This window comes from Rhinoraja longicauda, chromosome 4 (assembly GCF_053455715.1).
Source record: "Rhinoraja longicauda isolate Sanriku21f chromosome 4, sRhiLon1.1, whole genome shotgun sequence".
NCBI lineage: Eukaryota > Metazoa > Chordata > Chondrichthyes > Rajiformes > Arhynchobatidae > Rhinoraja > Rhinoraja longicauda.
In genome coordinates, this window is record NC_135956.1 from 91,175,749 (window position 1) to 91,202,894 (window position 27,146).

Here is a 27,146-nt window from a genome sequence, read left to right on the forward strand (position 1 = left end):
CCGCACTAATCAAAACTCTCTGCCTTAAACATATCCATTGACTTGGCCTCCACAGCCTTCTGTGGCAAAGAATTACACAGATTCACCGCCCTCTGACTAAAGAAATTCCCCCTCATCTCCTTCCTAAAGGAACATCCTTTAATTCTGAGGCTGTGACCTCTGGTCCTAGACTCTCCCACTAGTGGAAACATCCTCTCCACATCCACTCTATCCAAGCCTTTCACTATTCTGTATGTTTCAATGAGGTTCCCCCCTCATTCTTCTAAACTCCAGCGAGTACAGGCCCAGTGCCGACAAACGCTCATCACAGGTTAACCCACTCATTCCTGGGATCATTCTCGTAAACCTCCCCTGGACCCTCTCCAGAGCCAGCACATCCTTCCTCAGATATGGGGCCTAAAATTGCTCGCAATATTCCAAATGAGGCCTGACCAGCGCCTTATAGACCCTCAGCATTACATCTTTGCTCCGGTTTCCTCCCACGCTCCAAACGCGTACAGATGTGTAGGTTAATTGGCCTCGGTAAAATTGTAAATTGTCCCTAGTGTGTAGGATAGTGTTAGTGTGCGAGGTGATGGCTGGTCGGCATGGACTCAGCTAGCCCAAGGCCATGTTTCACTGCTGTATCTCTAAACTAAACTAAACTAAACTGGTGTGCAGGAAGGAACTGCAGATGCTGGTCTAAAGTGAAGACAGACACAAAAGCTGGAGTAACTCAGCGGGTCAGGCAGCATCTCTGCAGAGAAGGAATGGGTGACGTTTCGGGTCGAGACCCTTCTTCAGGAGGTTTAATACTAAGGTTGCCAACATTCTAACTCCCAAATAAGGCACAAAAGGTGACGTCACCGCCCGCCTTCCACGTGACCTCACCCAGGCAGCGGCTATGTGCTCCCGCTCCACAAATGGCGGCCGCCCAGGCCAGGAGACGGGTTGCTATGCAACCTCCACCAGGCGGCACCCGGGCCTCCGGGCCTACACTGTCCGGACCTACAGCGTCCGGGCCTACACTGTCCAAGCCTACAGCGGCCCCCGGGCCTGCAGTGGCCCTCGGGCCTAAAGTGTCCGGGCCTACAGTGTCCGGGCCTACAGTGTCCGGGCCTACATTGTCTGGGCTTACACCCTCCGGGCCTACACCGTCCGGGCCTACAGTGTCCGGGCCTACACTGTCCGGGCCTACACTGTCCGGGCGTACAGCGCCCCCCCCCCCGCCCCGGGCCTAATACGTGACAAAGGCGGTCCCGTACGGGACAAACCAATATACGGCATGTCCCGACTTATACGGGATGTCCCGGCTAATACGGGACAGTTGGCACCTCTATTTGACACTGACCTGGCCAAGTCAAAGAGCAGGATGGCGTGGGACATCACCTCCTGCTGTGCGATGGACAGCAGCCGCTTGCACATACAGATACCAGAGTAGGTATCCTGGAACACCTGAAGCAACCTCTGCAGCAGTGTTCCCAGTGGATGCTTGGGCGACTCAAAAGCCTAGAACAACAATGAAAAACAACAAAAGCCTTTTGTGAACATCTCATTGAGCTCATGCGAGTTTTGATGTATCAGAATGCTTAAGGCAACGATAATGAAGCGTGTTGGGTGGCTACGGTGGTGCAGCGGGTAGAACCGCTGCCTCACAGCGCCAGAGACCCCGGTTCCATCCCCACCTCGGGTGCTGTCTGTGTGTGTGTGTGCGTGCGTGTGTGCACGTTCTTCCTGTGACCGCGTAGTTTTTCTCTGGAGCGGGAGCACGTGGCCGCTGGGTGGGGGGGTCACGTGGGGCGCGGGGCGGTGACGTCACCCTTTGTCCCTTATTTGGGAGTGAGGAAGTTGGCAACCCTAGTCGTAAGTTGCTCAAGCAAAATATGAGGTGCTGTGCTTTGATGACAGGGTTTGTGTCCATGCCTTACCATCTTCAAGTACTGCTTCATCCATTGTGCCTCAGCCAAGTAGCCCTGATTCTGCATGATTGCTCCAGAGTTGGCATCATTTGGGCTGGAAAAAAAGGAAAATAATCACATCGAACATAGAACAGCACAGCCCAGAAACAGGCCCTTCAGCCCACATGTCCGTGCCGAACATGATACCAAGGGCGGCACGGTAGCGCAGTGGTAGAGTTGCTGCTTTACAGCGAATGCAGCGCCGGAGACTCAGGTTCGATCCTGACTACGGGTGCTGCACTGTAAGGAGTTTGTACGTTCTCCCCGTGACCTGCGTGGGTTTTCTCCGAGATCTTCGGTTTCCTCTCACACGCCAAAGACGTACAGGTATGTAGGTTAATTGGCTGGGTAAATGTAAAAATAAAATTGTCCCTAGTGGGTGTAGGATAGTGTTAATGTACGGGGAGCACTGGGCGGCACGGACTTGGAGGGCCAAAAAGGCCTGTTTCCGGCTGTATATATATGATATGATATGATAAGTTAAACTAATCTCTGAGAAGACCTATATTTATTCACAAAATGCCGGAGTAACTCAGCAGGTCAGGCAGCATCTCGGGAGAGAAGGAATGGGTGACGTTTCAGATCTAGACCCTTCTTCAGACGATCCATTCTTGAGAAGATCCATATCCCTCCATCCCCTGCATATCCATGCGCCTGTCTAAAAGCCTCCCTAACACCACTATCGTATCTGCCTCCACCCCCACCCCTGGCAGCGCATTCCAGTCACCCACCACCCTCTGTGTTAAATCTTGCCCCACGCATAGACAAGAGACAATAGACAATAGGTGCAGGAGGAGGCTATTGGACCCTTCCAGCCAGCACCGCCATTCACTGATCATGGCTGATCATCCACAATCAGTACCCCGTTCCTGCCTTCTCCCCATACCCCCTAACTCCGCTATCTTTAAGAGCTCTATCTAACTCTCTCTTGAAAACATCGAGTGAATTGGCTTCCACTGCCTTCTAAGGCAGAGAGTTCCACAGATTCACAACTCTGGGTGAAAAGATTTTGCCTCATCTCCGTTCTAAATGGCCTACCCCTTATTCTTAAACTGTGGCCCCTGGTTCTGGACTCCCCCAACATCGGAAACTAGATGTTTCCTGCCTCTAGTGTGTCCAATCCCTTAATAATCTTATATGTTTCAATAAGATCCCCTCACATCCTTCTAAAATCCAGTGTATACAAGCCCAGTCGCTCCAGTCTTTCAACATACGACAGTCCCGCCATTCCCTTGAAGCTTTTCCCCTCTCACCTCACAGCTCTGCTCTGTAATCTTTGAAATTCCCAATATTGGGAAAATGTTCTGACTGTCTACCTTAACTGAATACTGGAGAATTGGGCGGTCACGGTGGCGCAGCGGTAGAGTTGCCGCCTTACAGCGAATGCAGCGCCGGAGACCCGGGTTCCATCCCGAATACGGGCGCCGTCTGTACGGAGTTTGTACGTTCTCCCCTTGACCTGCGTGGGTTTTCTCCGAGCTCTTCGCTTTCCACCCACACTCCAAAGACGTGCAGGTTTGTAGGTTAATTGGCTTGGTAAATGTAAAACCTGTCCCTCGTGTGTGTAGGATAGTGTTATTGCGCGGGGATCGCCCGGTGGGCCGAAGGGCCTGTTTCTGCGCTGCATCTCTAAACTAAACTAAACTAAACTCAGCAGTAACTCAATAGTAACTCTGTTCCTCTCATCATTTTACATACACATTATAATGCTCCCTTTCCAAAGCCTCCACATCCTTCCTGTAATGGAACTTCCGGCAACCCGAACTGCCCGCAATACTCCACACGTGGCCTGACCTGAAGGTTTATCAAGTTGTGTGGGTTGATGGGCCAGTTTACATGCTGTATGACTCTTTGCCTTCTATGATACGGCACGGTGGCGCAGCGGTAGACTTGCTGCCTCACAGCGCCAGAGACCCGGGTTCGATCGTGACCACGGGCGCTGTCTGTACGGAGTTTGCACGTTCTCCCCGTGACCTGCGTGGGTTTTCTCCGGGTGCTCCGGTTTCCTCCCACACTCCAAAGACGTGCAGGTTTGTAGGTTAATTGGCTTCAGTACAAATTGTAAGTTGTCCCTAGTGTGTGGGATAGTGCTAGTGTATTGGTCAGCACAGACTCAGTGGGCCGAAGGGCCTGTTTCCACGCTGTATCTCTGAATTCCAAAGTCTAAAGTTCACCAGTGAGAGGAGCAGAAATAGGCCGTTCGGCCCATCAAGTCTACTCCGCCATTCAATCATGGCTGATCTATCTCTCCCTCCTAACCCCATTCTCCTGCCTTCTCCCCATAACCCCTGACACCCACACTAATCAAGAATCTATCTATCTCTGCCTTAAGAATATCCACTGACTTGGCCTCCACAGCCTTCTGTGGCAAAGAATCCCACAGATTCACCACCCTCTGACTAAAGAAATTCCTCCTCGTCTCCTTCCTAAAGGAACGTCCTTGAATTCTGAGGCTGTGCCCTCTGGTCCTAGACTCTCCCACTGGTGGAAACATCCTCTCCACATCCACTCTATCCAGGCCACTCACTATTGGGTATGTTTCAATGAGGTCCCCCCTCATCCAAACCCCAGTGAGTACAGGCCCACCCAACCCTCTCAACCCTTTCCCCCTCAACCCCATTCAAAGTCAATTCCCTGTGAGAAAGGTACCGACGGGAAGGTAGAGAAGGCTTACCCATCACACGGGTTAAATAGCAGAGAAGTGTTCGTGGAGAGGGAGTCTGCCTTTGTAGCGGGCACCCGGTACTCGATGTTTTTCCGGCGCTCCTTGACATTCTGAAACCCAAGGAAGGATTCCAGGGAGCTTTCATCCGAGCCGGATTTGATGAACTCCAAGAACTGATGGAAGATGCCTTGCCACCGGTCCCTGGCTGGCGTGAGGCGGCCACCCAGTTGCCTGCAATGAAAGAGGGGTCCGTCATCTATTGGCTCCATCGTCGAGCGATTCTTTACCCCCCCATCCCACCAACAAACTTAGATTAGTTTCTGAAGATAAACAAAGGAGTGCTGGAGTAACTCAGCGGGTCAGGCAGCATCTGTGGAGAACATGGATAGGTGACGTTTCACAGAGTGCTGGAGTAACTCAGCGGGTCAGGCAGCATCTGTGGAGAACATGGATAGGTGACGTTTCACAGAGTGCTGGAGTAACTCAGCGGGTCAGGCAGCATCTGTGGGGAACATGGATAGGTGACGTTTCACAGTGCTGGAGTAACTCAGCGGGTCAGGCAGCATCTGTGGAGAACATGGATAGGTGACGTTTCACAGTGCTGGAGTAACTCAGCGGGTCAGGCAGCATCTGTGGAGAACATGGATAGGTGACGTTTCACAGAGTGCTGGAGTAACTCAGCGGGTCAGGCAGCATCTCTGGAGAACATGGATAGGTGACGTTTCACAGAGTGCTGGAGTAACTCAGCAGGTCAGGCAGCATCTGTGGAGAACATGGATAGGTGACGTTTGGGGTGGGGACCCTTCTGCCTGATGGTCGTACTCACAGTTTGCTGGTGATGACGGGGTTCGTGTCAGGTTTGGACAACATCCCGCTGGTCTTCAGTCCGCTTCCCCACTTGTTGCTGAACAGCCCCTCGATGACGTACCCGCTGCTGAGGGTCAGCTTTCCCTGGGTCACAAAAAACATCATCCACAATCAGTACCCCGCTCCTGCTTTCTCCCCATATCCCTTGATTCCGTTCGTCCTAAAGAAGACCACAATAGTGGGTTTGGAAATGTTGCAACGAGTCTCTCAGTCCTAGGAGTTGCCAACTCCCAAATAAGGGACAAGGTGACGTCACCGCCCCGCGCCCCACGCCCCACGTGACCTCACCCAGCCAGCGGCCACATGTTCCCGCTCCATCAATGGTGGCTACCTGGGCCGGGAGGCGGGTTGCTACACAACCTCCACTAGGCGGCACCCGGGCCTCTGGACCTACACTGTCCAGACCTACACTTTCCGGGCCTACACTGTCCGGGCCTACACTGTCTGGGCCTACACAACATTTAAAAGTACATGGATAGGACGGATTTAGGGGGATATGGGCCAAACACAGGCAGGTGGGACTAGTGTAGATGGGACATGTTGGGCCGAATAGCCTGATTCCACGCTGTATGACTCTATGACTCCCCATCAAGAGTCTAGAGTCCAGAATGTTTTATTGACAATAGACAATAGGTGCAGGAGGAGGCCATTTAGCCCTTCGAGCCAGCACCGCCATTTAATGTGATCATGGCTGATCATTCTCAATCAGCACCCCGTTCCTGCCTTCTCCCCATCCCCCCTGACTCCGCTATCATTAAGAGCTCTATCTAGCTCTCTCTTGAAAGCATCCAGAGAATTGGCCTCCACTGCCTTCTAGATTTAGATTTAGATTTAGAGATACAGCACAGAAACAGGCCCTTCGGCCCACCGGGTCCGCGCCGCCCAGCAATCCCCGCACATTAACACTATCCTACACCCACTAGGGCCAATTTTCACATTTACCACCAAGCCAATTAACCTACAAACCTGCACGTGTTTGAAGTGGTTCTATGTTTAGGTTCTTCACCAGTGCGGGTGTCAGGGGTTATGGGGAGAAGGCAGGAGAATGGGGTTGGGAGGGAGAGACAGTTCAGCCGTGATTGAATGGCGGAGTAGACTTGATGGGCCGAATGGTCTAATTCTGCTCCTATGTCTTTTGGTCTTAGAAAACCTCAGCCACTCTATAATAAACTAAACTAAACTAAACCAGGAACTGTAGCACTCTGTTGTCGACACGTTTGAGTTTAATCTAAATACGGGCGGCACGGTGGTGCAGCGGTAGAGTTGCTGCCTTACAGCGTCAGAGACCCGGGCGCCATCCTGACTACGGATGTTGTCTATGTGGAGTTTACACATTCTCCCCGTGACCTGCGTGGGATTTCTCCAGGTGCTCCGGATTCTTCCCGCACTCCAAAGGTTTGTAGGTTAATTGGCTTCTGTAAATTGTCCCTAGTGCGTGTGGGATAGAACTAGTGTACGGGGTGATCACTGGTCGGCGCAGACTCAGTGGGCCGAAGGGCCTGTTTCAACACTGTACCTTTAAACCAAACTTTAGTTTAGTTTAGAGATACAGCATTGAAACAGGCCCTTCAGCCCACCGAGTCCGTACCGACCAGCGATCCCCGCACACTAACACTATCCTGCACCCACTAGATCTTATCGAAACGTATAATATTATTAAGGGTTTGGACACGTTAGAGGCAGGAAACATGTTCCCAATGTTGGGGGAGTCCAGAACAAGGGGCCACAGATTAAGAATAAGGGATAGGCCATTTAGAACTGAGATGAGGAAAAACCTTTTCAGTCAGAGAGTTGTGAATCTGTGGAATTCTCTGCCTCAGAAGGCAGTGGAGGCCAATTCTCTGAATGCATTCAAGACAGAGCTAGATAGAGCTCTTAAGGATAGCGGAGTCAGGGGGTATGGGGAGAAGGCAGGAACGGGGTACTGATTGAGAATGATCAGCCATGATCACATTGAATGGCGGTGCTGGTGCGAAGGGCCGAATGGCCTCCTCCTGCACCTATTGTCTATTGGGACAATTTACACTTACACCAAGCCAATTAACCTACAAACCTGCACGACTTTGGAGTGTGGGAGGAAACCGAAGATCTCGGAGAAAACCCATGCGGGTCACGGGGAGAACGTACAAACTCCGCACAGACGGCGCCCGTAGTCGGGATGGAACCCGGGTCTCCGGCGCTGCATTCGCTGTAAGACGGCAACTCTACCGCTGCGCCACCGTGACCGCCAAACTGAACAACTAAACAAAATTAAACTAAACTAAACTAAAGTAAGCACTGCACTGAGCTCTGTGTTACCTGCATCTAAGTTCCCAGTTCCCAAGTTCCCAGCTGGATTGTAAAACCATCCCTATTTATAAGTCTCTTGATATTTGCCAATATTTCACTGCTGCGTTTTCATTATTCAGAGCGCAGTTAACTGCAGGTGACCGCACACAGGTCCAAACCCGTACCTTTCCAGTCAGCACAAGGTCTTCTGTAAACTCGCCTTCGTAAGCTGAGTCATCCTCTGACACGATGGTGCCCGGACCCTGCCGATTACACAAAGAGTAACGATAACGCTCAAACAGTTCAGAACGCCCACACTCATTCAATAATTACATTCAATAAAGTAGCACTGAATCATCGAATCATTGAAAAAAACTCAGCGGGTCAGGCAGCATCTGTGGAGAACATAGATTGGTGACGTTTCACAGAGTGCTGGAGTAACTCAGCGGGTCAGACAGCATCTGTGGAGAACATGGATAGGTGACGTTTCACAGAGTGCTAGAGTAACTCAGCGGGTCAGGCAGCATCTCTGGAGAACATGGATAGGTGACGTTTCACAGAGTGCTGGAGTAACTCAGGTTGTGTGAGTGGGCGGATGCATGGCAGATGCAGTTTAATGTGGATAAGTGTGAGGTTATCCACTTTGGTGGTAAGAATAGGAAGGCAGATTATTATCTAAATGGTGACAAGTTAGGAAAAGGGGACGTACAATGAGATCTGGGTGTCCTAGTGCATCAGTCACTGAAAGGAAGCATGCAGGTACAGCAGGCAGTGAAGAAAGCCAATGGAATGTTGGCCTTCATAACAAGAGGAGTTGAGTATAGGAGCAAAGATGTCCTTCTGCAGTTGTACAGGGCCCTAGTGAGACCGCACCTGGAGTACTGTGTGCAGTTTTGGTCTCCAAATTTGAGGAAGGATATTCTTGCTATTGAGAGCGTGCAGCGTAGGTTTACTAGGTTAATTCCCAGAATGGCGGGACTGTCATATGTTGAAAGACTGGAGCGACTAGGCTTGTATACACTGGAATTTAGAAGGATGAGAGGGGATCTTATCGAAACATATAAGATTATTAAGGGGTTGGACACGTTAGAGGCAGGAAACATGTTCCCAATGTTGGGGGAGTCCAGAACCAGGGGCTACAGTTTAAGAATAAGGGATAGGCCATTTAGAACTGAGATGAGGAAAATCTTTTTCAGTCAGAGAGTTGTAAATCTGTGGAATTCTCTGCCTCAGAGGGCAGTGGAGGCCAATTCTCTGAATGCATTCAAGAGAGAGCTTGATAGAGCTCTTAAGGATAGCGGTGTCAGGGGGTATGGGGAGAAGGCAGGAACGGGGTACTGATTGAGAATGATCAGCCATGATCACATTGAATGGTGGTGCTGGCTCGAAGGGCCAAATGGCCTACTCCTGCACCTGTTGTCTATTGTCTGTTGTCAACTACCTCCTCCGGCAGCTTGTTCCATACACCCACCACCCTCAGTATTCTGTTGTTAGATAGAGCTCTAGGGGCTAGCGTAATCAAGGGATATGGGGAGAAGGCAGGCACGGGTTACTGATTGTGGATGATCAGCCATGATCACAATGAATGGTGGTGCTGGCTCGAAGGGCCGAATGGCATCTATTTTCTATGTTTCTATGCAATAATAAACGAAGCTAGATTTCAATCCTCTCTTTGTTTGACACCATTTTGTTCTCATTTCACCTCTACCCTTTGTCACTTACTCCAGGCATCTGCTGATCAAACCCGCTCCCAAACCTTCACCTTAGTTCTCTTTAGAGTTACAGCGTGTTTTAGTTTTGGAGATACAGCGTGGAAACTGGCCCTTCAGCCCACCGAGTCCGCGCCGACCAGCGATCACCCGTACACCAGGGACAATTTACAGAAGCTAATTAACCTGCAGTTCCTCCCACCACACCGCAGTTAGAGGTCTGGCTTTCTATTGTTCGTTGTTTATAACTCAGTTTCCTCTTGTTATGTTATTGTGTCAGAAGGATCCAACCCCTATCCACGTCCTCCAGAGATGCTGCCTGACCCGCTGAGTTACTCCAGCACTCTGTGAAACGTCACCTATCCATCTTCTCCACAGATGCTGCCTGACCCGCTGAGTTACTCCAGCACTCTGTGAAACGTCACCTATCCATGTTCTCCACAGATGCTGCCTGACCCACTGAGTTACTCCAGCACTCTGTGAAACGTCACCTATCCATGTTCTCCCCAGATGCTGCCTGACCCACTGAGTTACTCCAGCACTCTGTGAAACGTCACCTATCCATGTTCTCCACAGATGCTGCCTGACCCACTGAGTTACTGCGGCGTTGTGTGTCTCACAGTGGGTAGGGTGTTGCTCCCAGTCTTGTCGAACCAGTGCAGGGATGGCTCGCTACTCACCAGCATCTTGTTGTTGTGGAACGTTCCTTCGTAACAGAGTCCGGACTGAGTGACTACAATGCCCTCTCCATGTCTGCGATCTTCCAACCACGAGCCAATGTACCTCTCTCCCCTGCGTTGGATCGGAGAATTCAGTTAATGTTCAGCTAACCTTTTGGAAAGTAACGCAATTTCAACTCATACGACACGATACGGTACGATACGATAGAACTTTATTTATCCCAGGAGGAATATTGGTCTGCCAACAGTGATAAAACACAGTGCAGGAACAACTCCAGATGCTGGTTTAAATCGAAGGTAGACACAAAATGCTGGAGTAACTCAGCGGGACAGGCAGCATCTCGAGGGAGAGAAGGAATGGGTCGAGACCCTTCTTCAGATTGAAGAAGGGTCTCGACCAGAAAGGTCACCCATTCCTTCTCTCCCGAGATGCTACCTGACCCGCTGAGTTACTCCAGCATTCTGTGTACACCGAGTGATAAAACACAACAACTTACATGAAACACAAAATCAAAGTGACGAGTGGAAAGTCAATAGACAATAGGTGCAGGAGGAGGCCATTCGGCCCTTTGAGCCAGCACCACCATTCAATGTGATCATGGCTGATCATTCTCAATCAGTACCCCGTTCCTGCCTTCTCCCCATACCCCCTGACTCCGCTATCCTTAAGAGCTCTATCTAGCTCTCTCTTGAATGCATTCAGAGAATCGGCCTCCACTGCCTTCTGAGGCAGAGAATTCCACAGATTCACAACTCTCTGACAGAAAAAGTTTTTCCCCATCTCAGTTCTAAATGGCCTACCCCTTATTCTTATAGACAATAGGTGCAGGAGGAGGCCATTTGGCCCTTCAAGCGAGCACTGCCATTCACAGTGATCATGGCTGATCATACTCAATCAGTACCCCGTTCCTGCCTTCCCCCCATAAACCTTGTCACTCTTACTAATCAAGAATCTGTCAATCTCCCCTTTAAAAATACCCAATGACTTGGCCTCCACTGCCGTCTGTGGCAAGAAGTAGATGCATTCATTTTTAGTTTCGAGATACAGCATGGAAACAGGCCCTTCGGCCCGTCGAGTCCACACCGACCATCGATCACCCATTCACACTAGTTCCACGTTATCCCACTTTCTCATCCACTCCCTGCACACTAGGGGGCGATTTACAGAGGGGCCGATTAACCTGCAAACCCGCACGTCTTTGGGATGAAACCGGAGCACCCGGGGAAAACCCACGCGGTCACGGGGTGAACGTGCAAACTCCACACACAGACAGCACCCGAAGTCAGGATCGAACCCGGGTCTCTGGCACTGTGCTAAAGCTTCCACATCCTTCCTGTAATGGGATGACCAGAACTGCACATAGCGCTCCAAATATGGACTAACTACGGTCCTATAAAGCTGCAACGTGACTTCCTGACTCTAATACGCAAAGCTTAAAGTTATTCTAGAAACATAGAAACATAGAAAATAGGTGCAGGAGTAGTTCATTCGGCCCTTCGAGCCTGCACCGCCATTCAATATGATCATGGCTGATCATTCAGCTCAGTATCCTGTACCTGCCTTCTCTCCATACCCCCTGATCCCTTTAGCCACAAGGGCCACATCTAACTCCCTCTTAAATATAGCCAATGAACTGGCCTCAACTACCTTCTGTGGCAGAGAATTCCACAGACTCACCACTCTCTGTGTGAAGAAATGTTTTCTCATCTCGGTCCTAAAAGACTTCCCACTTATCCTTAAGCTGTGACTCCTGGTTCTGGACTTCCCCAACATCGGGAACAATTTTCCCGCATCTAGCCTCTCCAACCCCTTAAGAATTTTAGATGTTTCATTAAGATTCCCCCTCAGTCTTCTAAATTCCAGTCTTTTAAATTCTCTGTCGGCTTTGATGTTTCCATCCTGGGAGAAAATATTGTGACTGTCTACCCTATCTATACCTCAGTGTGGGCCGAATGCAGGAAACTAGGACTGCCCAGCATTAAGGGTTGCCAACTGTCCCATATTAGCCGAGACATCCCGTATTTTGGGCTAAATTGGTTTGTCCCGTACTGGACCGCCCTTGTCCCATATTAGGCCCGGGGGGGCGCTGTAGTTCCGGACATGGTAGGCCCGGACACTATAGGCCTGGGGGCCGCCGTAGGCCCGGGCACTGTAGGCCCGGACACTGTAGGCCCGGACACTGTAGGCCCGGACACTGTAGGCCCGGACACTGTAGGCCCGAACACTGTAGGCCCGGGGGGGCGCTGTAGTTCTGGACATGGTAGGCCCGGACACTGTAGGCCTGGGGGCCGCCATAGGCCCGGGCACTGTAGGCCCGGACACTGTAGGCCCGGACACTGTAGGCCCAGACACTGTAGGCCCGGACACTGTAGGCCCGGACACTGTAGGCCTGGACACTAAAGCCCGGGGGCTGCAGCAGCCCCGGACAGTGTAGGCCCGGGCGCCGCCTAACGGAGGTTGTGTAGCAACCCGCCTCCAGACCCAGGCGGCTGCCATTGGTGGAGCGGGAGCACGTGGCCGCTGGCTGGGTGAGGTTACATGGGGCGCGGGGCGGTGACGTCGCCCTTTGTCCCTTATTTGGGAGTGAGGAAGTTGGCAACCCTACCCAGTATGCCAACTTGGTCAGCGTGGACAAGGTGGGCTGAAGGGCCTGTTCTGTACTGTACAGCTCTATGAATCTATAACTCTAATCCATCTCAGGAAGCAAACAAGATACACAATTGATACTCTAGCTGAAAGTTTAGTCAAGGCCAAATTGTATGATTTTAAGTTGCGTTTTTTTCCAGCAGAAAGTTGATGAAGGAAAGATAAAGGAATTCACCAAGGAAAAAAATATCCATTGGTTAAGGAATCGAAACAAGAAGGTGTCAATTAATGCTCAGCAATTGGAAAGGGCCCATCCTAAACACTCCCTGGATAGAGTGGATGTGGAGAGGATGTTTCCACTAGTGGGAGAGTCTAGGACCAGAGGTCACAGCCTCAGAATTAAAGGACGTTCCTTTAGAAAGGGGATGAGGAGGAATTTCTTTAGTCAGAGGGTGGTGAATCTGTGGGATTCTTTGCCACAGAAGGCTGAGATAGATAGATTCTTGATTAGTGCGGGTGTCAGGGGTTATGGGGAGAAGGTAGGAGAATGGGGTTGAGAGGGAGAGATAGATCAGCTATGATTGAATGGCGGAGTAGACTTGATGGGCCGAATGGCCTAATTCTGCTCCCACTGCACATGAACATGAACTCTCCTCTCAAGTTTAGTTTAGTTTAAAGATACAGCATTGAACAGACTCTTCGGACCAACGAGTCCACACTGGCCATTGATCACCCGTGCTCTGGACTTCTATGTTATCACACACTTTCCTATCCACTTGCTAGTGAATAAGGGCAATTTTACAGAAGCCAATTAACCCCGTAGTCGGAATTAGGGTTGCCAACTTCCTCACTCCCAAATAAGAGACAAAAGGCGACGTCACCCAGCCAGCGGCCCACAGTGTCCGGGCCTACACTGTCCGGGCTACAGATGCCCCCAGGCCTACAGTGTCTGGACGTACAGCGGCCCCCATGCCTAATATGGGACAAAAGAGCGCTCCCGTACGGGACAGACCAATTTAGCCCAAAATACGGGCTAATACGGGACAGTTGGCAACCCTAGTCAGGATGGAACCTGGGTCTCTGGCGCTGTAAGGCATCAACTCTACCGCTGCGCCACCGTGCCTTGAGTTAACTTGGAGTCTACTTACACAGACTAGTGTCTATATTAGTTATGAGGGGCCCAAGAGTACTTTACTTCAGTATTTACTTTTATTTAGAGATACGGCGCAGAAACAGGCCCTTCAGCCCACTGTGTCTGCACTGACCAGCGATCCCCGCACACTAACACAACCATACACACACTAGGGACAATTGTTACACCAAGCCAATTCACCTACAAACCCGCACGTCTTTGGAGTGTGGGAGGAAACCAAAGTTCTCGGAGAAAACCCACGCCGGTCACGGGGAGAACGTACAAACTCCGTACAGACAGCACCCGTAGTCGGGATGGAACCCGGGTCTCCGGCGCTGCATTCGCTGTAAGGCGGCAACTCTACCGCTGGAAAGATGGCGTCCTTACCTGTCAGGATCATCCAAGACTCCATATCCCGATTTCTTGTCGTTTTCCCAGTGCCCCACATACATGAAGGGGAGATTTTTCAACCCTGAGTTTTTTAGAATTCCAAATCCATGTCTTTGTTTGTCTTGGAAGTGACCTTTATAAACCGTGCCATTTCCATACCTGTGGAGAGAGAGAAAGAGAGAGAGAGAGAGACTTTAAAGAAGAGAGACACAAAGTGCTGCATTAACTCAGAGGGTCAGGCAGCATCTCTGGTGAACATGGATAGGTGACGTTTCACAGAGTGCTGGAGTAACTCTGGGTCAGGCAGCATCTGTGGAGAACATGGATAGGTGACGTTTCACAGAGTGCTGGAGTAACTCAGCGGGTCAGGCAGCATCTCTGGAGAAAAGGAATAGGTGACTTTTCGGGTCGAGACTTCATCAGACTGAGAGTCAGAAGAGAAGGAAACTGGACAACTTTAAAAGTACTGTTTCACATTGAGGTGCAGGATGTTCTGATATACACACCATTTAACAGTGGTGCAGCGGTAGATTTGCTGCCTCACAGCGCCCGAGACCCGGGTTCCATCCCGACTACGGGTGCTGTCTGTACGGAGTTTGCACGTTCTCCCCGTGACCTGCGTGGGTTTTCTCCGGGTGCTCCGGTTTCCTCCCACACTCCAAAGACGTGCAGGTTTGTAGGTTGCGTAGGAAAGAACTGCAGATGCTGGTTTACATCGAAGGGAGACACAAAATGCTGGAGCAACTCAACGGGTCAGGCAGCATCTCTGGAGAGATGGAATGGGTGACGTTTCTGGTCGAGGACCTGAAACATCACCCTTTCCATCTCTCCAGAGATGCTGCCTGACGCGCTGAGTTACTCCAGCATTTTGTGTCTACCTCAGGTTTGTAGGTCAATTGGCTTCAGTGAAGGTCGTAAATTGTCCTTAGTGTGTGCGGGATAGTCGTGCTAGTGTGCGGGGATCGCTGGTCGGCATGGACTCGGTGGGCCAAAGGGCCTGTTTCCAAGCTGTATCTCGAAACCAAACTAAACTAAAATAAACTGGGGGAAACAAAATCCCCAGCCAGACTTGAACCTGCCCACGCAAAGTTCAGATATGTGCTAACAAATGAGGCTACACAACGAGTGTACACAGGCAGCAATCTGTTCATTGTTTATCCCTCTCAGAGAGTAACCACGGAATACTGTGGGCAATGGGCCAACCCTGATTCAGTGGGATGAGAGGCGAGGTGTACGAATGTGTATTCTGAGTGTCAGCAATTAATGGGGACATGAAAAAGCTGTTTAGACTCGAGACACAACATGAAAACAGACCCTTCAGCCCACTGAGGTCATGCCAACCAATGACCACCCATACACTTTCCACACAGAGGGCGGTGGGTGCATGGAACGAGCTGCCAGAGGAGGCAGTTGAGGCCGGGACTATCCCATCGTTTAAGAAACACCTCCGCTCAGTCCGTCTTAACCAACCTGATCTCCCGGTGGCTCAGCACTTCAACTCCCCCTCCCACTCCCAATCTGACCTTTCTGTCCTGGGCCTCCTCCATTGTCAGAGTGAGGCCCAGCGCAAATTGGAGGAACAGCACCTCATATTTCGCTTGGGTAGTTTACACCCCAGCGGTATGAACATCGACATCTTCCTCCTCGATCCATCGTTTAAGAAACAGTTGGACAGGTACATGGATAGGACAGGTTTGGAGGGATATGGACCAAACGCAGGCAGGTGGGACTAGGGTAGCTGGGACATTGTTGGCCGGTGTGGGCGAGTTGGGCCGTAGGGCCTGTTTCCACACTGTATCACTCTGTGACTCTATGAAGGGCCTGTTTCCACACTGTATCACTCTGTGACTCTATGAAGGGCCTGTTTCCACACTGTATCACTCTGTGACTCTATGAAGGGCCTGTTTCCACACTGTATCACTCTGTGACTCTATGAAGGGCCTGTCTCCACACTATATCACTCTGTGACTCTATGAAGGGCCTGTCTCCACACTATATCACTCTGTGACTCTATGAAGGGCCTGTCTCCACACTATATCACTCTGTGACTCTATGACCAGTTCTATCCAACACACCAGGGATAACTTACAGAAGCCAGTGAACCTACAAACCTGCACGTCTTTGGAGTGTGGGTGGAAACCGGAGCACCCGGAGAAAACCCACGCAGGTCACGGGGAGAACGTACAAACTGCGTACAGACAGTGCCCGTAGTCGGGATGGAACCCGGGTCTCTGGCGCTGTGAGGCAGCAGCTTTACCCGCTGCGCTGCCCATTTATGGAAAGCTTTCTACGCTTAAAGGGATACTTTCCCAATTTCACTTTCCGGACGTCAGGCTGTGTCCACTGAACGCACAAATCAGTTTATTTTACTGTCACGTGCACCGAGGTACAGTGAACAAGTGAACGTGATCCCCTTGATCATCTGGTGTGGTGTACACTGCTCACCTTCATCGGTCGGGGCATTGAAGACCAGAATCAGGCCCCACATCTGAGGAAGGATGTGCCGGCTCTAGAGAGGGTCCAGAGGAGGTTTACGAGAACGATCCCAGGAATGAGTGGGTTAACCTATGATGAGCGTTTGTCGGCACTGGGCCTGTACTCGCTGGAGTTTAGAAGAACGAGAGGGGAACCTCATTGAAATGTACCAAATAATGAAAGGTGGATGTGGAGAGGATGTTTCCACTAGTGGGAGAGTCTAGGACCAGAGGGCACAGCCTCAGAATTAAAGGACGTTCTTTTAGGAAGGAGATAAGGTGGAATTTCTTTCGTCAGAGGGCGGTAAATCTGTGGGATTCTTTGCCACAGAAGGCTGTGGATAGCAACGCTGGAATTTAGAAGGATGAGAGGAGATCTTATCGAAACGTATAAGATTATTAAGGGGTTGGACACGTTAGAGGCAGGAAACATGTTCCCAATGTTGGGGGAGTCCAGAACCAGGGGCCACAGTTTAAGAATAAGGGGTCAGCCATTTAGAACGGAGATGAGGAAAAACTTTTTCAGTCAGAGAGTTGTGAATCTGTGGAATTATCTGCCTCAGAAGGCAGTGGAGGCCAATTCTCTGAATGCATTCAAGAGAGAGCTAGATAGAGCTCTTAAGGATAGCGGAGTCAGGGGGTATGGGGAGAAGGCAGGAATGGGGTACTGATTGAGAATGATCAGCCATGATCACATTGAATGGCGGTGCTGGCTCGAAGGGCCGAATGGCCTCCTCCTGCACCTATTGTCCATTGTCTAAGTCAGTGGGTATTTTTAAGGCAGAAATAGATAGATTCTTGATTAGTACGGGTGTCAGAGGTTATGGGGAGAATAAACAATAGACAATAGGTGCAGGAGGAGGCCATTCTACCCTTCGAGCCAGCACCACCACCACCACCATTCACTGTGATCATGGCTGATCGTCCCACAATCAGTAACCCATTGGTGGAGCGGGAGCACGTGGCCGCTGGCTGGGTGAGGTCACGTGGGGCGCGGGGCGATGACGTCACCCTTTGTCCATTATTTGGGAGTGAGATAGTTGGCAACCCAAACTTAAACGCACTGCCAGGGGTGGTGGTGGAGGCAGATACATAAAATAGTGGTGTTTAAGAGGCTTTTAGACAGGCACGAGATCTGGGTGTCCTAGTGCATCAGTCACTGAAAGGAAGCATGCAGGTACAGCAGGCAGTGAAGAAAGCCAATGGAATGTTGGCCTTCATAACAAGAGGAGTTGAGTATAGGAGCAAAGATGTCCTTCTGCAGTTGTACAGGGCCCTAGTGAGACCGCACCTGGAGTACTGTGTGCAGTTTTGGTCTCCAAATTTGAGGAAGGATATTCTTGCTATTGAGAGCGTGCAGCGTAGGTTTACTAGGTTAATTCCCAGAATGGCGGGACTGTCATATGTTGAAAGACTGGAGCGACTAGGCTTGTATACACTGGAATTTAGAAGGATGAGAGGAGATCTTATCGAAACGTATAAGATTATTAAGGGGTTGGACACGTTAGAGGCAGGAAACATGTTCCCAATGTTGGGGGAGTCCAGAACAAGGGGCCACAGTTTAAGAATAAGGGGTAGTCCGTTTAGAACTGAGATGAGGAAAAACTTTTTCAGTTAGAGAGTTGTGAATCTGTGGAATTCTCTGCCTCAGAAGGCAGTGGAGGCCAATTCTCTGAATGCATTCAAGAGAGAGCTAGATAGAGCTCTTAAGGATAGCGGAGTCAGGGGGTATGGGGAGAAGGCAGGAACGGGGTACTGATTGAGAATGATCAGCCATGATCACATTGAATGGCGGTGCTGGGTCGAAGGGCCGAATGGCCTCCTCCTGCACCTATTGTCTATTGTCTATTGTCTAAGTCAGTGGGTATTTTTAAGGCAGAGATGGATAGATTCTTGATTAGTGCGGGTGCCAGGGGTTATGGGGAGAATAAACAATAGACAATAGGTGCAGGAGGAGGCCATTCGGCCCTTCGAGCCAGCACCGCCGTTCACTGTGATCATGGCTGATCGTCCCTCAATCAGTAACCCATTAGTGGAGCGGGAGCACGTGGCCGCTGGCTGGGTGAGGTCACGTGGGGCGCGGGGCGGTGACGTCACCCTTTGTCCATTATTTGGGAGTGAGATAGTTGGAAACCCAAACTTGAACGCACTGCCAGGGGTGGTGGTGGAGGCAGATACATACGATAGTGGTGTTTAAGAGGCTTTTAGACAGGCACATGGATATGGAGGGACATGGATTACATGCAGGCAGATAACGGTCTTTCTTGGCATCATGTTAGGCACGGACACGATGGACTGACGGGAGTGTTCCTGTTCTATCTTCTAAATTTAGAAATAAGCTAATTAAAGCAATGCAGAACATATTTCTTCACAATAAAGGAGGAAGTGAAGCAACAATCAGTGGCGTAAGAACAAGGGGTCGGCCATTTAGGACTGAGATGAGGAAAAAACTTTCTCACTCAGAGAGTTGTGAATCTGTGGAATTCTCTGCCTCAGAAGGCAGTGGAGGCCAATTCTCTGAATGCATTCAAGAGAGAGTTTGATTTAGCTCGAAAATAGACACAAAATGCTGGAGTAACTCAGCGGGTCAGGCAGCATCTCGGGAGAGAAGGAATGGGTGACGTTTCGGGTCGAGACCCTTCTTCAGAAGGTCTGAAGAAGGGTCGAGACCCGAAACGTCACCCATTGCTTCTCTCCCGAGATGCTGCCTGACCCGCTGAGTTACTCCAGCATTTTGTGTCTACCTTCGATTTTAACTAGCAACTGCAGTTTTTTTTCCTACACTGTTTGATTTAGCTCTTATGGCTAATGGAATCAAGGGGTATGGGGAGAAAGCAGGAACGGGGTACTGATTGTGGATGATCAGCTATGATCATATTGAATGGTGGTGCTGGCACTAAGGGCCGAATGGCCTCCTCCAGCACCTGTTTACTCTGCTTCTATGTGACTGGAGTTATCGTAGTGGGGACACAAGGAACTGCAGACGCTGGAACCTTGAGCAAAACACAAAGTGCTGGAGGAACTCAGCGGGTCAGGCAGCGTCTGTGGAGGGGATGGATAGATTTTTGGGTTGGAACTCTTCGTCAGACTGCTAGGACAATGGCCCACTGTTGGCTGTGAGGAAGGACTTAGTGTGTTGTACAGACAGTGAAACTCAACAGGACGACAGTGAAACTAGAACGACGACTAGGGTGTGGGAGGGGCGGAGAGAGAAGGGGAAAGCAAGGGCTACTTGAAGTTAGAGAAGTCGATGTTCATACCGCTGGGGTGTAAGCTGCCCAAGCGAAATACGAGGTGCTGTTCCTCCAATTTGCACTGGGCCTCACTCTGACAATGGAGGAGGCCCAGGACAGAAAGGTCAGTGTTCAGGGGAAAGAACTGCAGACGCTGGTTTAAATCGACGAGCGACAAATAACGTTGGAGTAACTCAGCGGGACAGGCGGCATCTCTGGAGAGAGAAGGAATGGGCGACGTTTTGGGTCGAGACACTTCTGAAGAAATGTCACCCGTTCCTTCTCTCCAGAGAAGCTGCCTTCTCTCCCGTTCTTTCTCTCCAGAGAAGCTACCTTCTCTCCCGTTCCTTCTCTCCAGAGAAGCTGCCTTCTCTCCCATTCCTTCTCTCCAGAGAAGCTACCTTCTCTCCCGTTCCTTCTCTCCAGAGAAGCTGCCTTCTCTCCCATTCCTTCTCTCCAGAGAAGCTGCCTTCTCTCCCGTTCCTTCTCTCCAGAGAAGCTGCCTTCTCTCCCATTCCTTCTCTCCAGAGAAGCTGCCTTCTCTCCCGTTCCTTCTCTCCAGAGAAGCTGCCTGTTCAGCTGGGTTACTCCTGCATTTTGCGTCTCAGGTCAGTGTGGGAATGGGAGGGGGAGTTAAGGTGTTGAGCAACTGAAGGGAAGCGTTGATTCAGCACAGGCACGACACAAGGCAGGAGGTCAGAGACTGGCTTAACATGAAATAGTTCCGTCACCATCAACCAATTCTCCACTGGAGTTCTTCTGGATATTCCGGAATATTCATCAGAGTTTAGAAGGATGAGGGGATCTTATAGAGACGTATAAAATTATGAAAGAACTGGACAAGCTAGATGCAGGAAAAATGTTCCCAATGTTGGGGGAGTCCAGAACTAGGGGCCACAGTCGAAGAATAAAGGGGAGGCCGTTTAAAACTGAGGTGAGAAAAAACATTTTTCACCCAGAGAGTTGTGAATTTGTGGAATTTTCTGTCACAGAGGGCAGTGGAGGCCAATTCACTGGATGAATTTAAAAGAGAGTTAGATAGTGCTCTAGGGGCTAGTGGAATCAAGGGATATGGGGAGAAGGCAGTCACGGGTTACTGAATGTGGATGATCAGCCATGATCACAATGAATGGCGGCGCTGGCTCGAAGGGCCAAATGGCCTCCTCCTTCACCTATTTTCTATGTTTCTGTGTTTCTATGTAACCCAGTACTGCTGATCTGGGTATCACAACGAGAGAGGAAGATGGGGTTGGAGAACTAAGCAACCATGCAACCGTTTATTTAATTCTGTTGAGTACGTTTTCGCATCTATACATGGGCAGAAAATTGGTGCAGAATGTTAAGAATGTGTGTTTATTAAAGGCAGTTTATGCAAGTTGCTGAGATGTGTTATCACAGACAGTCCTTTGTATTATACTCTTTTATTTAATTTAGTTTAGTTTAGAGATACAGCGCGGAAACAGGCCCTTCGGCCCACCGGGTCCGCGCCGACCAGCGATCCCCGCACACTAACACTATCCCACACACACTAGGGACAATTTTTACATTTCACCAAGCCAATTAACCTACAAACCTGCACGTCTTTGGAGTGTGGGAGGAAACCGACGGTCTCGGGGAAAACCCACGCAGGTCACGGGGAGAACGTATAAACACCGTACAGACAGCGCCCGTAGTCGGGATGGACCCGGGAGTGGAAAGACAATACATGATTACAGTCGAGCCGTCCACAGTGTACAGATACATGATAAGGGAATAACGTTTAGTGCAAGGTAAAGCCAGCAAAGTCCGATCAAGGATAGTCCAAGGGTCACCAATGAGGTGGATAGTAGTTCAGCACTGCTCTCTGGTTGTGGTGGGATGGTTCAGTTGCCTGATAACAGCTGGGAAGAAACTGTCCCTGAATCTGGAGGTGTGCGTTTTCACACTTCTGTACCTCTTGCCTGATGGGAGAGGGGAGAAGAGGGAGTGACCGAGGTGAGACTGGTCCTTAATGGTGCTGGCCTTGCCGAGGCAGCGTGAGGTGTAGATGGAGTCAGTGGAAAGGTTTGAAGAAGGGTCGAATACCCAAAACATCACCCATTCCTTCTCTCCCGAGGTGCTGCCTGACCCGCTGAGTTACTCCAGCGTTTTGTGTCTAGCTTCAATGGAAGGGAGGAATAGATTTAGATTTAGAGATACAGCGAGGAAACAGGCCCTTCGGCCCACCGGGTCCGTGCCACCCAGCGAACCCCGCACATTAACACTATCCTACACCCACTAGGGACAATTTTTTTTACATTTGCCCAGCCAATTAACCTACAAATCTGCACGTCTTTGGAGTGTGGGAGGAAACCGAATATCTCGGAGAAAACCCACGCAGGTCACGGGGAGAACGTACAAACTCCGTACAGACAGCGCCCTTAGTCGGGATGGAACCCGGGTCTCCGGCGCTGCGTTCGCTGTAAGGCAGCAACTCTACCGCTGCGCCACCGTGCAGCGTTGGTTTGTGTGATGTTTCGGGCTGCGTCCACAATTCGCTGCGATTTCTTGCGGCCTTGGATGGAGCCGTGTGTTGGTGCGTGTCCATAATAACTTATGATGGTGTGAGGTTCTGAGTTGCACTTACTCGCATATTCCGTACCCGCACATCGTTCCCGTTTTCCAGTGGCATTTGTAGCAGTCAAAGCTCTCGGGAGCTCCTGGCGTGACATGGACACCGAACCTGGGGCGAGAAGACAATGAGACGTTGGATGGACATCATCATTACACAGCGGCTGCTAGTGAAGCAGCTACTCCCACTCAACCCCCAATAAGTTCAGTGCCTGCATCTGAAGAAGGGTCTCGACCCGAAAAGTCACCCATTCTTCTCTCTCCAGAGATGCTGCCTGACCCGCTGAGTTACTCCAGCACTCTGTGAAACGTCACCTATCCATGTTCTCCACAGATGCTGCCTGACCCGCTGAGTTACTCCAGCATTTTGTGTCTTCCTTTATTCAAGAATCTATCCATCTCTGAGTGCAGGTGGGCGGTTTAGACAATAGACAATAGATGCAGGAGGAGGCCATTCGGCCCTTCGAGCCGGCACCGCCATTCGTGATCATGGCTGATCATTCTCAATCAGTACCCCGTTCCTGCCTTCTCCCCGTACCCCCTGACTCCGCTATCCTTAAGAGCTCTATCTAACTCTCTCTTGAATGCATTCAGAGAACTGGCCTCCACTGCCTTCTGAGGCAGAGAATCCCACAGATTCACAACTCTCTGACTGATAATGTTTTTCCTCATCTCTGTTCTAAATGGCCTACCCCTTATTCTTAAACTGTAGCCCCTTGTTCTGGACTCCCCCAACATTGGGAACATGTTTCCTGCCTCTAATGTGTCCAACCCTTTAATAATCTTATACGTTTCGATAAGATCCCCTCTCATCCTTCTAAATTCCAGTGTATACAAGCCTAGTCGCTCCAGTCTAGTCCAGTTTAGTCGGTACTTACCCGTGCTCCTGCCCTCCTTCGTATTGTCCCGCATAGTTGCGTCCGTCTGGCCACTTCATGATCCCACTGAAGGAAGAACAACAATGAATGGAAGGATGAATACTTTATGAATCAATCAATGTATACAAGTCACGGTGAAATTATTTTGCTTGCATACCCAAGGTATGCAAATAGTCGCCACCTAAAGGGGGGGCTGACAAAGTTACAAAGTACTCCCTGCGCCAGGTCCCCCTTTGTTCTTCCCCCTCCCCCTTCCTCACGGCACCCTCCCCCCCACCCACGTTCGGTCCTCCTTTGTTCTTCCCCCCCTCCCCCTCCCTCATGGCCCCCCCCCCACACGTTGGGTCCTCCCTTGTTCTTCCCCCCCCTCATGGTACCCCCCCCTCGTTGGTTCCTCCTTTGTTCTTTCCCCCCCCCACGTTGGGTCCTCCTTTGTTCTTCCCCCCTCCCCCTCCCTCCCCCCCCCCCACGTTGGGTCCTCCTTTGTTCCCCCCCTCCCCCCCCCCACACTTGGTGTTCTTCCCCCCCTCCCCCTCCCTCACGGCACCCCCCCCCCCCCCCACCCACGCTGGGTCCTCCTTTGTTCTTCCCCCCCTCCCCCTCCCTCACGCTCCCCCCCCCCCCACCCACGCTGGGTCCTCCTTTGTTCTTCCCCCCCTCCCCCTCCCTCACGCTCCCCCCCCACACTGGGTCCTCCTTTGTTCCTTCCCCCATAATTCCCCCACAATTACCCCACAATTCAATCATAATCATAATCATAGATAGACACAAAGTGCTGGAGTAACTCAGCGGGTCAGGCAGCGTGTCGGGAGAGAAGGAACAGGTGACGTTTCGGGTCGAGACCCTTCTTCAGACTGAGGAAGGGTCTCGACCCGAAACGTCACCCATTCCTTCTCTCCAGAGATGCTGCCTGTCCCGCTGAGTTACTCCAACATTTTGTGTCTACCTTCGTGTTAAGCCAGCATCTGCAGTTCCTTCCTACATAATCATAATCATAATCATAATTGTAATTCATTAGCCAAGTATGTTTTGCAACATACGAGGAATTTGGTTTGCCATACAGTCATGACAAAAGAGCAACAAGACACACAACTACATAAACATTTGACGTAAACATTAAACCGGATCGGCTCCTCCACATTCCCCACTGTAATGGAAGCCATCTGGAGTACTGTGTGCAGTTTTGGTCTCCGAATTTGAGGAAGGACGTCCTTGCTATTGAGTCAGTGCAGCGTAGGTTCACCAGATTAATCCCCGGGATGGCGGGACTGTCATATGAGGAAAGATTGGAAAGACTGGGCTTGTACTCACTGGAATTTAGAAGGATGAGAGGAGATCTTATCGAAACGTATAAGATTATTAAGGGGTTGGACACGTTAGAGGCAGGAAACATGTTCCCAATGTTGGGGGAGTCCAGGACAAGGGGCCACAGTTTAAGAATAAGGGGTAGGCCATTTCAGACTGAGATGAGGAAAAACTTTTTCACCCAGAGAGTTGTGAATCGGTGGAATTCTCTGCCGCAGAAGGCAGTGGAGGCCAATTCACTGGATTTTTCAAGAGAGTTACATTTAGCTCTTGGGGCTAATGGAATCAGGGGATATGGGGAGAAAGCAGGAATGGGGTACTGATTTTAGAAAATCAGCAATGATCACATTGAATGGCGGTGCTGGCTCGAAGGGCCGAGTGGCCTACTCCTGCATCTATTTTCTATGTTTCTATGTTTCTAAAGCTTATCATTATCGTGACGGGTACCGAGGTACTGCGAAAAACTTTTGTTGCTTACTACCCAGCCAGCGGAAAGACAATACATGACTACAATCGAGCCGTCCACACTGTACAGAGACAGGATAAAGGGTTGTCAGAGTATGAACCAGTGAAATACAGAGGGATCTAGGTGTCCTACTGCATGAATGACTAAAGCTAGCAAGCTGCTCCAACAAGTAGTTAAGAAGGCAAATGGCATTTTGGCCTTTATTAGACAGGGAATTTATAAAATAGGTTGATTTCATTGAGTCATTGAGTCATAGAGTGATACAGTGTGGAAACAGGCCATTCAGCCCAACTTGCCCACACCGGCCAACAATGTCCCTGCTCCCCTAGTCCCACTTGCCTGCGCTTGGTCCATATCCCTCCAAACCTGTCCAATCCATGTACCTGTCTGACTGCTTCTTGGGGTAGCTACTGTAACGATGATGGGGTAGTCCCAGCCTCAACTACCTCAACTACAGGGCGGCACGGTGGCGCAGCGGTAGAGTTGCTGCCTTACAGCGAATGCAGCGCTGGAGACTCAGCTTTGATCCTGACTACGGGCGCCGTCTGTACGGAGTTTGTACGTTCTCCCCGTGACCTGCGTGGGTTTTCTCCGAGATCTTCGGTTTCCTCCCACACTCCAAAGACGTACAGGTATGTAGGTTAATTGGTTGGGCAAATGTAAAAAATTGTCCCTAGTGTGTGTGTAGGATAGTGTTAGTGTGCGGGGATCGCTGGGCGGTGCGGACCCGGTGGGCCGAAGGGCCTGTTTCCGCGCTGTATCTCTAAATCTAAAAAATCTAAATCTTCTCTGGCAGCTCGTTCCATACACCCACCACCCTCTGTGTGCAAATGTTCCCCCTCAGATTCCTATTAAATCTTTTCCCCTTCACCTTGAACCTATGTCCTCTGGTCCTCGATTCCCCTACTTTGGGCAAGAGACTCTACCCGATCTATTCCTCTCATGATTTTGTACACCTCTATAAGATCTCCCCTCATCCTCCTGCATCCATGGAATAGAGACACAGCCTGCCCAACCTCTCCCTGTAGCTCACACTCTCTAGTCCTGGCAACATCCTCGTAAATCTTCTCGGATCCCTTTCAAGCTTGACAATATCTTCCCTGTAACACGGTGCCAAGAACTGAACACAGTATTCTAAATGCGGCCTCACCTACGTCTTATACAACTACAACATGACCTCTCAACATCTACACCCAGGCCAATTGTACAGGACATTGGTGACGAAAGACGTTCCTCCTCACCTCCTTAACTGAACAAAATATAATAACGTTAGAGACAGTAGTTTACTGTCACATGCACCAGGGTAGAGTGAAAAGCTTTTTTGTTGCATGCTATCCAATCAACGGAAAGACTACACGTGATTACAATCAAGCCTTCCGCAGTGTACAGATACAGGGCAAAAGGAATAACGCTTAGTGCAAGATAAAATCCAGTAAGGTCCAATCAAGGATAGTCCGAGGGTCACCAATGAGGTAGATAGTAGTTCAGGACCGCTCTCTGATCATCGTGCCACCCTTGTGCCTTGTTCTGGTGCAGATTGGTGTGTGCCAGTAGGTAGCGTACTTCAATGTTACCCAGAACACATTAACCCTCAATAAACGTGGTGGCGCTGCGGTAGAGTTGTTGCCTCACGGTGCCAGAGACCTGATCCCGTCTGTATTCACTGGCGTGGGTTTGCTCTGAGAATTCCGGTTTCCTCCCACACTCCAAAGACGTGCAGGTTTGTAGGTTAATTGGCTTGGTATAAAAGTAAACATTGTGGCTAGACAATAGACAATAGGTGCAGGAGGAAGCCATTTGGCCCTTCAAGCCAGCACCGCCATTCAATGTGATCATGGCTGATCATTCCCAATCAGTACCCCGTTCCTGCCTTCTCCCCATACCCCCTGACTCCGCTATCCTTAAGAGCTCTATCTAGCTCTCTCTTGAATGCATTCAGAGAATTGGCCTCCACTGCCTTCTGAGG

At 50.4% G+C, this 27,146-nt stretch overlaps 1 protein-coding gene across 1 annotated transcript in view; it reads right to left on the reverse strand.

The window, feature by feature from the left end:
• LOC144592973 (ALS2 C-terminal-like protein) overlaps window positions 1-27,146 on the reverse strand; it is a 73,322-nt gene that overhangs the window by 11,445 nt on the left and 34,731 nt on the right. The window contains exons 12-20 of the mRNA XM_078398376.1: window positions 23,410-23,475; window positions 22,548-22,643; window positions 14,233-14,394; window positions 10,127-10,238; window positions 7,923-8,000; window positions 5,429-5,553; window positions 4,612-4,833; window positions 1,908-1,992; window positions 1,331-1,488 (exon numbers count right to left, since the gene is read on the reverse strand). Of these exons, the coding sequence (XP_078254502.1) occupies window positions 1,331-1,488; window positions 1,908-1,992; window positions 4,612-4,833; window positions 5,429-5,553; window positions 7,923-8,000; window positions 10,127-10,238; window positions 14,233-14,394; window positions 22,548-22,643; window positions 23,410-23,475 (1,104 nt within the window). The remainder of the gene's footprint in view (window positions 1-1,330; window positions 1,489-1,907; window positions 1,993-4,611; window positions 4,834-5,428; window positions 5,554-7,922; window positions 8,001-10,126; window positions 10,239-14,232; window positions 14,395-22,547; window positions 22,644-23,409; window positions 23,476-27,146) is intronic.